Here is a 10,860-nt window from a genome sequence, read left to right on the forward strand (position 1 = left end):
TTCTTTATATTATTCATTAATTCAGGGAAATAGTCTTCTTCCTTTACTGCAATCAGTAACTGATCCCTGACTCTTAGATCAAAATCTTCTTCACCAAAGTCACATTTCCAGGCTAACTTTCTGAAATCTTTATATAAATCCATCAAAGATTCATTACTTCTTTTCTTTCTTGTTTATAAGTCTATCAAACTGTAATGATATTCTTGTTTCAGTACGTAATAATTTTTCAGTTTTATTATCAGATTATTGTAGCTGAAAGTGTTTGATAATTTTGGTGCACATAAAAATCCTAAACTTTTATAAGTTCTTGTGCCTACACACTAACAAAATGTTTCTCTTATCAGTATCATCATTGATTTTAAAATGAGTGAAATGAACTTCCAGTAAACTTAGCCATAATTCAATAGACATTATTTTTGGATCATAAGGTTTCAAGTTTTCCGGTAAATCAGAAGAAGCCGCCATTTTCATATAAATTCTTGATCACAATGTCTTCTAATGATTGAAAAGGTGATCTTAAGGGAGAAGGGTAGATAGCTGTTATCAGGGCTCCCACCAAATCTGTCCCGTGGTCTCCTTATGGGTTCTTATATGTGCCACTACGTATATATAATTATTCTTTGACAGAGTATTAATACATAAACTGGTAACTTATAATGTAAAACAGTAGAAAATTTTTCTATGATCATATAATTTTTTTTAGGATCACCTGTGCAGTACAGGATATAACATCCTATTTATTAACAGTGGCTTATAACAAACAGTAGAAAGTTTTTCTATGATGGTAATATATTTTTTGTCCTAATAGACAATAATCGATATGACTACTGAATTACTACAAAGAATAGAGCCTTTTAATCCAGATATAATTCATCTGGAAGTATGGCTAAATTTATTAGAAATTCACTTCATTCATTGGAAAATTGACAATAATGATGAAAAGAGAAACATCTTATTAATGTGCATAGGTTTAGAAACTTATATCGTTTTAGGTTATTTGTGTACACCACAATTACCACAAACACTGAGTTACAATGATTTGGTAATAAAATTGAAAAATTATTATATAGTGAAACCAGAATATCATTACAGTTTGATAGACTTACAAAAAAGAAAGAAAAGACATGATGAATCCTTGATTGATTTATACGAAGATTTGAAAAAGTAATTTTGATCTAAGAGTTAGAGATTGTTGATTTCTTCATTGTTGATTTCTTCATTTAGTAAAGAAATTTCTATGGTAAAAATTTTAAATTTTTGTGTATAGTGGTAAAATATTTTATGATATATAAAAAATATTCTATAATAATAAAATATTTGTAATATTTTGTAATGGTAAACTATAAAAAAGCAAAAATTTTTATAAATATAAAATTTTTAATAACCAGCTAACACCCTCTAATTCTACATCCTGTTAGTCATCTCAATCTGTACAATAATATTAATGAACTATTTTTTGCATTAAAAATGTTTTAAAATTTATTGGAAGATTTTGGTAAATAAAGTGTGTTACGTTAAAAATATTTTAAATTTTATTGGAAAATTTTGGTAATGGTATTAAAAAATACAAACAGATAATATAGAAGCTTATTGGACTATGCAGAAACAAAAAATGCTTCAAGTCTATTATAAAAAAAGTATCATAAATTTCTGACATTTACTACTTGGTGGGTAATGATGTCTAAACATCAGGATATATTTAAACGTAAAATTTGAATACAGTGTAAGTTTTTGATGTATTTTAAATGAGGGAAGAAAATTTCAGAAACGAAATAATTAATTCTCTCAGAAAATGGATAACAGAATGTTACATCCTGTACTGTAAAGGATGTAACATCCTGTAAACTTTAAACTACTGTCAGATGAGTGAATTCTATGTTGGTAAAATTTTTTGTGTGTGAAAGAAAGATTATTATATGATAGTAATACTTTAATCTAAATGAACTATGAGTTTTATGGTATTTGAATTTCTAGAATATATGAATTATTTTTTATAATTTTTTTAATAACAAAACTGGCTGTATGAAATAAAAAAGTTTGTCTCAAACATTTTATATATTAGTTTGTGTTTCTGTATATTTTATTATTAAAAATTATTTCCATTTATTTCTTTCTTCATTTATTTTACATTTAAAATTATAATGACAGAACATGTAAAAAACTTCTTGACATTACTATATATATATTAGTGTGGAGTGGGAAAAAACACACACACCCACGACACTATAAGGTTAACATCCTCTTATCTGTGGTAAAAGATCCAATAGTTTTATAAATATTCATCAGATATTATTACTTATTTAAACTGTATACAAAATGAATAATAATGGATCAAAGAAATTTTCATCCTATGATAGTTTGCAATTTGAAAAAGAGCGTTTAGATACTTTTATAGACTGGCCTATAAAATGGTTAAACCCAAGTGATTTAGCACGTGATGGATTTTACTATCTTAGAAAAGATGATCATTGTGCTTGTGTTTTTTGTCGAGGTATTGTAGGAGTGTGGGAAGAAGGTGATACACCTAGAAGAGAGCATGAAAAACATTTTCCAAGATGTCCATTTATAAGGGGAATGCCAGTTGGAAATATTCCAATTAAATATGATAAAATATTTGATTCCCTATCATCTATTCCTAAATTGCAAAATAGAAAGATAATGGAAATAGATGTCTGTGGTACACATTGCAGTAAGTATTATTTATCTATTTATTGAAAATAATAGAAAAAAATTCTTATAATTATATTTTCTTAATGTATATTTTTAATGTATGTTTTATTTAATTTAAGATGGATCTGTAAAGCATACATTGTGTTTACCTCAACATAGTGGTCCTAAGCGAACAGACTATTTAACATATGAGAATAGAATAAAAAGTTTTGCTAAATGGCCAAATGGTGTTAAACAAAAACCTGAAGAATTGGCAGAAGCAGGATTCTTTTACTGTGGTAAGTTATTAATGATATTTTTATTATGGACATAAGGTTTTTTTAATAACTTTGAAAAAATGTTATAATGTAATTAGTTACTAAGTATTTCTATCTATTATTTCTTCATATTAGATTTTAATTAATTCAGATCTAAGTGATCATGTGCGATGTTTCCATTGTGGAAATGGAATACGTAATTGGAAATCTAATGGTCTGCCCTGGATTGAACATGCACGCTGGTATCCAGAGTGTAACTTCTTGCTTTTGACAAAAGGACAAGATTTCATTGATAAGGTAGAAAAGTGTATTTGATACAATTGAAATTTTTGTTGACTAAACTATAGATTATACTAATACTGAAAAAAAAGAGAATATCCATTATTTTTTATTTTATTTTTTTACAGGCTCAACAAGAAAGAAAACCTCCTGTAGCTCCTAGTAATGATTTGTCTGTATCAGCAGTTAAAAATGTTATTAGTGAAATTGATTTAAATACTCTAATGGAGTTGGATATTATATGTGAAGTTATTTCCATGGGATTTCCACAAGATAAAGTGAGAGCTATTCTTCAACAAAAGCTTGAGCAGACTGGACAGCCTTTCTTTAATCTTCAACATTGTATTCAAGCAACTTTAACGTACATGGAAAAAGAGTTAAAACATGAAAATAGAAATTTACACCATAATGTCGAAGATACATCTATTATTGAATTCCCCTTAGGTTTGTGCTATTATTTCGTTTTAGTGCAATTATTAATACACCAGAATATCGAAGATACATACTATTATTGAATTATTCTTAGGTTTGTGCTATTTCTTATCATTAATTATTAGTTTTTAATTATTACAGAAGAAGAATTACGACAAACTAACGATGATGAGCTTATTGATATAGATGAAGAACTACAAACTGATGATGAACTACTACAAACTATTACTACTACTACTGCTAATCAACTTATTGTTGATATAGATGAAGAAATACAAACTGATGAGACTACTACTACTACTACTACTACTGCTGCTAATCAGCATATTGATATAGATGAAGAACTACAAACTGATGAGATTACTACTACTACGCCTGATAATCAGCATATTGATATAGATGAAGAACTCATCAGCATATTGATATAGATGAAGAACTACCAAAATCTTGTATTTATATTTTTATTTTAACTACTTTAATTTTGTTGATTATATTGTTTTAATTTATTTGTTAAATTTAATTTTTTTATTAATTCAGTATTTTTATTTTTCAGATCAAGAACTTGTAACAGAAGATGAAGAAAATATTTGTAAAATTTGTATGGATTCAGAGAGAGAGATAGTATTTTTACCATGTAAACACATGGTTTCATGTTCTTCATGTTCTGCAGTATTGGAAAAATGTCCAATTTGTAGAAAACTAATACAATGTACAATAAAACCAATTAAGTCTTGAATTGTTGTACCATGATGGAGCTTTTTGATGACCAGAGAGAACTACAATTACCATCACCTTCGAGTACACAGAAGGAAATTAAGCTACAGCAGCCTTTAGACAGATATAATGAATGGACTGAAAAAAATTGTGCTTATGGTACAGAAAAGAGAGATTATGAAAATTATTATACTGATAATTGTATTAAAGAAACAATAAGATCAGCTGATGTAGAAGCATCAGGTTCTATTCAGAAGAGTACACAGTGTAGTAGGAGTAGTAGGAAGAAGAGAAGAAGAAAGAGAATAAATCGTAATATGAGGGATCAGAAGGAAATTCAACTACAGCCTTTGGACAGTTATAATGAATGGACTGAAAAAAATTACTCTTTGATGAATTGTTTTCCGGATGTTGGTTATGTACCGGGAATTGAAATTGGAAGTTATAGTGCTTATGGTGCTTATGGTGAATACTCTTTTATGAATTTTTTACCGGATGTTGGTTATGTACCGGGAATTGAAATTGGTGATGTGAATATAGAAAAAAGAGATAAAAATTATTATACTGGTAATTGTATTAAAGAAACAGCTCATGTAGAAGCATCAGGTTCTATTCAGAAACAGAAAAAAATCTTTTTCAAGTCTCTTGTTAAAGAGGTATCAACAATTTCTGAAATTTATAACAGGGTGGGCAATGCTCTCAAATGTCAGTCAATGTTTAAACGTAATTTTAGTTGTTGGGAAAGTTTTTTATGGAATTACAAAGAATTGGCAAAATTCAAGGTGGATTTAAAAAAAGTTGATCGTTTGTATCATATTTATCAGCATCAAAATAATGATATTGATGGAGACGGTTATTATGAGCTATTGGTTAGAATGAAATATAAGAATAAATATATTTTTGTTGAGATGATAGCTAGTTTAAATAATAAAGATATTTTTGATTTTGAAAATGGAAGAGTAAGAAAAGGAGAGGATGAAATTATAGAAAGGGGTAATATAAATATTACCTACTATCCCATTAATATTATTTCCAGTAATAGTATTTTGAATAGAATGATACATTTTGATTTTAATATTGATTTTTTAATTAGTTCACTAAGAGAAGATGGTTATAAAATTGATAATAGCAATGTTTTGAATATTGTGATGATAATGGAAAATATTAAAGTTTCATGTTGATTTTAACATCAATTTAAAATTTAAAAATGTTTGATTTTAACATTAATTTAAAATTTACAAAATGTAAGTTTATAAGACTTCTTAGAGATCTATAATTGTTTGTATGCAATTCTCCGACTAAAATAAATTTTGGAAAATCTTCAGTTTCCAAATTAGTAGTTTCATTTTTAATGCATAATAATTTACCATAATTTTTATTTTTCTCTCGATAATTACACAATCTAAAAATTTTTATTTTTTTTCTTCTCCTTATTCTTCTATAAAATAAATGTATTTTATAACTAAAACACCAATTAATACATTTAAAAACAATTATGGGAAAATTGATTAGATTTTTTATCTCTTCTAGTGTTTCTGAGGAACAAATTGAAGAAAAAATTATTAAAAAATCGTGTTGTTTTTCATAATTTTTTAAAGAGTTATAATGATTGATTACAGTTACATTATTTTTGAATAAATGTAACAATGAATTTTTTAACAATATATCTAAATTATCTTCAGATAAAATAATTAAAAACTTTTTATTAATATGAGTATTAAAAATTAATAATAATATCTCAAATATATCAAAGATGATTTCTTTACTTTGAAATTCAACAATAATAATTCTGTCGTCGTTATTATAATAGAGATGATTTACCACTCGTGCTCGTTCACATGTCATTAACGAACAACCATTAATTATTGGATTTATTCGATTTTCCCAAATGAAAAGAGTAGAATGAATCTTAATGAGATTATAATGTAAATCATCTTTGTAAGTTTCTAAACTTATGTGGTTATAGTAACAATTCAAAAGCATCAAAGATAAGCCGTAAAAAAAATCAATAATATCTATTAATGGATAAAAATTTGGTATTTTTAATAATAAATATAATAAATACAGGCTTTCACTTATTTGCTCAGATAGTATTATCATAAATATTATAAGAAGATGCCAATCATTATTATTGTAGAACAATTGATGATATACCAAAAATTCAGTGGCATGTTCGTAGCTTGGATGAGAGTGCAATTCGATTAAATCAGTTTGAAAATTATAGGTTTTATATATTTTATTTTTATATTCAATAATTTGTAATAAAAATTGCGATATATAGTTATCTTTGTTTTTGTTTTTTCGAGAAAATGGTCGTAAAATATCAATAGCACTACTATTATTACCAAAGGGACTTTTAAATTTTGAATAAGGTTCTTTACAATATCTGTGATATAATTGACGAAGTGGCATATAATGTTGATCAACAATTACATTTCTCCATTGCTTACATACTGGAGCACAACAGTTTAATAAGTCTTGATAAGGAATTTGAGCAAAAATTTCTTCGAGTAATTTTGATGTTGTTGTTACCATATTTTATAGTCTAGTAACTAGTAATAATAGTTTATATTCTTTTAATACATTTTTATTTTAACATCCAGGAGAGAGAGGGTTGGTTATTAACTATACCCAAAATGGTTTAAATGTTTCTACTAATTGGAAATTGTAGTGCTTTTGGTGATGTAAATATAAAAAAAATGAAAAATTATAATATTATCATACTTTTAAAATTATTTTATTATAGTAAAAAATTTTCTGTGATAAAATATTTTTTGTCAATCATGTGAATCTTTTCTGTAATAAAATAATATTTTATCAGATCATAGTTTTAAAATTATTCTTAAAATTATATTCTACGATGGTAAAATATTTTGTGAGATAAAAATAAGCAACTAGTTGAAGACCAGAAGAGTATTTAAGAAGCATCATACATTATATAATTTTAGAAACCTTTCTCCCTTGAGCCAGAAATGGGTAACCCGTGTTAGAACTACGATCTTGGCGAACTACAGTCTCGGTAAATATTATTGAAAGACTTCATATCTAGGTAAACTAATTTCAAGTAAAATTTTATTATAATAATAACTAAAAAATTCATGTGTGTGATATAAATGATCTTTTGTTTAATTTGTTGTTAACAAATAGAAATTATATATGAAAAATTTTTGTTACAGAAAAGAAGTGTTCTAGACATTACTACTCTGATAAAAGAAAAATGATAAATTCAATAGAAGACTTTGATCACAACCCTCCAAAACGAATGAAGATGACTGAACAATATCTTACTGATAAGGAAATGCTCATAGCAATGGAAGATTTTGAATGTGAGTTTTTTTTTTAATATGATGTTTTTTGAATCACTTAAAATATAATTTTAGAAATTTTAATGATTAATAATAAGTTAGTTAATTTTAGGAATATAATATTATATTTTTTTATTAAAATTACAGGTCAAGAAGCAGAGAAAACAAAAAATGAAGAAAAATATCTTTCAATAATAAAAGGTAATATTACGAAAGATTTTAGTGGCAGTGATAAAATACTTTTAGTACAACAAGTAAATTGTTGTGCTGTTAAATTGAAGGAGGGAAGTCTTACTGATGCTTTAAGTCAAGTTTTACCACTTAGTAATCCATATTTATTTAGAATACCTGGATCTTATGCAAATCTAGCTAATGAAGCCACTCGTGATAAATTTGGGAGTATAAAATTTATAAATAATGGAAAAAACAACCCAATGATTGCCAATATGTTCGCACAGTATGCGATGGGAACTCCACATAAGTATTATATGAACTGTAAAGTTGATAAGACCTACTACAATACATGCAAATATTTAGATACAAAGAAAGGTCGTGAGATTATGTTCAAAGAGTGCATGAATGATCTTGTTAAATGGTTATTAACAGATCCCAATGGAATTTTAATTGAAAAAGTTGTGTTTCCCAAAAAAATTGGATGTGCTTCAGCTGGTGGTGATTGGCATGTGTATCTTGAAATAATTCATGATTTTTCAAAGGAATTAAAAAAACATCATAGAAATATTGTTGTCATTATTGTAAAATATGTCAAATAAAATAGAGTACTGATATTAGATATAAAGAAAGATTATAGTATATTACTGATCTTATTAAATGGTTATTAAAAATTTCAATAAAATTTTAGTTTCCAAAAGAAATTGGATGTGCTTTCGCCGGTGGTTATTTGGCATGTGTGAAATAATTTAAAGGAATTAACTAACTAAAAAAAATAGAAATTGTTATTATTGTAAAATATTTTCAAATAAAATATGGTTATATAAATATTATCTAATATTGTTTTATTTACTATAATTACTTTAAGAAAGATATTTTTAACATGTGGCACAAAATATATATAAAAAAATCTTAATGAGCCGTTAAAAGAGAATCTTACTGACTATTATTTATCAAAGTATAAAGCAATGAAGATTTGTGATAAAGATCTTTTATGGACAGTAATATTTAATTTACTACTGTTAAAAACAATATATGCAAAAAATTGTGAATCTATAATAAAACAGAAAGATTTATTATTTAAACAGCATTTTGAAAAGGAAAATTTTTGCTTTTGGTATAAAATGGATAAGGAATATACCCAGGTTAATATAACTATATCAATTAACATATGGACAAAAAACTTTACAAGCAATAAAGTGAATATTGAAAATTCTTCAATATACTATAATTATGTTGGATCTAATACAGATGAATATATAAGACTTTCTCTTTATGATATTATTGATGATATAAAAAAAATTCAATATATAGATAAAATTAAAATTGTAAGCAATGCTACTATGGAGTTTATTAAATGTAAGAATTGTAAATTACAAAGTTTTCCAATTATAAAGATACAGATAAGTGACCAAACACCAGTAATTTTGGGAGTAATTGTGTTGATAACACTAATGAGTATTACAATCTATATTTATTATCTCAAGAAATATATAACGGGTGATTATTCAATGAAAAAATTGTTTACGTGAAGTTAAACCATATAAATTATGTTTGTTTCATTCCAGAATCAACAACAGAACAGTTGCCAGGCAAGATGGAAAAGAACTATTATAAAATTCTCTGTCTCGAGAAAAGTGCTAGTGAAGAAGATATTAAGAAAGCTTATAGGAAAATGGCACTTATGTACCATCCCGACAAAAACAAGTCTTTTTTTGCAGAAGAAAAATTCAAAGATATAGCAGAAGCCTATGAAGTATTGAGTGACAAAATGAAGAGAAAAATATATGATATGTACGGCGAGAAAGGACTTAAGAGAGGAGAAGGAATACCTAGTAGTGCTGGAGATGGACTACACTTTAGGTATACTTTTTCGGGAAATCCTAAAATTATTTTTCAACAATTCTTTGGCAATAGTGATCCTTTTTCTACTTTTTTAACAGGAGATGTAGATTCTAAACATATAATAAGTGGACGATATTCCTTCAGTTTCAATGAGTCTTTTGAATTTTCCAAACCTCAGTACAGTAAGAGTCATTACCAAGAAAATTTTAACTTCAACAATGACAGCAGTAACCCTTCTGATATTTTTAAATCTCAAGACAAAAGTCAAAATAAAATTAATTATCAAGAGACATTAACAGCCTTTGGATTCAAAAAGAAAGATAGAAACTTAATATCCCTTCCAGCTCCTTTTTCTGTCAATTCATTTTTAAGTACTATGGATGAAAAAATGGAAATTGATGAAATTACTACTACTTCTAGTAATATATCAGAACAGTCAATTATTGTGTCTTCCAAAGATTTAGACCTTTATGTTACCTTGGAAGAAATTTACAAGGGTGTTACAAAGAAAATCAAGATTATTAAAAGAAACAATAACTGTTATGAAGAAAAGATTTTAATCATAGATATTAATCCAGGGATGAAAAATGGCACAAAGATTATTTTTGAACATGAGGGCAATAAGTTTCCTGGTAAAAATCCTGAAGATGTTATTTTTGTAATCAGAGATAAACCTCATCAGTATTTTAAACGTGATGGTGTTAACCTGCAGTACACAGCTAAATTGACACTACGTGATGCCTTGTGTGGTACTCAAGTAGAAATTCCTACCCTAACCGATGAGAAAGTTACCTTGAATTTAAGTAACGATATTGTACGACCACAAATGACGAAGTGTCTTCCAGGTTATGGATTACCTTACTCTAAAGATTTTAATAAGAAAGGGAACATTATAATTAATTTTGATATTCAGTTTCCTTCCATTTTGATTGATAGTACAAAAAAAATTCTCTCTGAAATTCTTTAAGTAAATTTTTTCTTAATATATAAATTTTAAAAAATAAAATAAAAAATAAAAAAAAACTTTGTTTGAATTAATCCTTATATTTCCTGAGAGTATAAATACTTTCTACTGGATTATTAGACATACCACAAATAAGTTTGAAAATCAGTAAGACCAGTGGGTTAAAAATTGGCTTTTTTAGCATAGCTTTATAACAAAAAATAATATTAATGGATCAGATAAT

General features: G+C 26.4%; 1 protein-coding gene across 1 annotated transcript; it reads left to right on the forward strand.

Moving 5' to 3' along the window:
• Positions 1-9,310: 9,310 nt before the first annotated feature.
• LOC128703360 (dnaJ protein homolog 1-like) lies at positions 9,311-10,640 on the forward strand. Its single transcript, XM_070080608.1, has one exon. It carries the CDS (start codon positions 9,426-9,428, stop codon positions 10,638-10,640), a length of 1,215 nt encoding a protein of 404 aa, XP_069936709.1. The 5' UTR covers positions 9,311-9,425.
• Positions 10,641-10,860: the final 220 nt, after the last annotated feature.

The sequence above is a fragment of the Cherax quadricarinatus genome, unplaced genomic scaffold (genome assembly GCF_038502225.1).
Source record: "Cherax quadricarinatus isolate ZL_2023a unplaced genomic scaffold, ASM3850222v1 Contig674, whole genome shotgun sequence".
Lineage (NCBI taxonomy): Eukaryota > Metazoa > Arthropoda > Malacostraca > Decapoda > Parastacidae > Cherax > Cherax quadricarinatus.

Bases quoted from the DNA above. Each gene is read 5' to 3' on its own strand.
- LOC128703360 (XM_070080608.1), top strand. From the start codon at position 9,426: ATGGAAAAGAACTATTATAAAATTCTCTGTCTCGAGAAAAGTGCTAGT.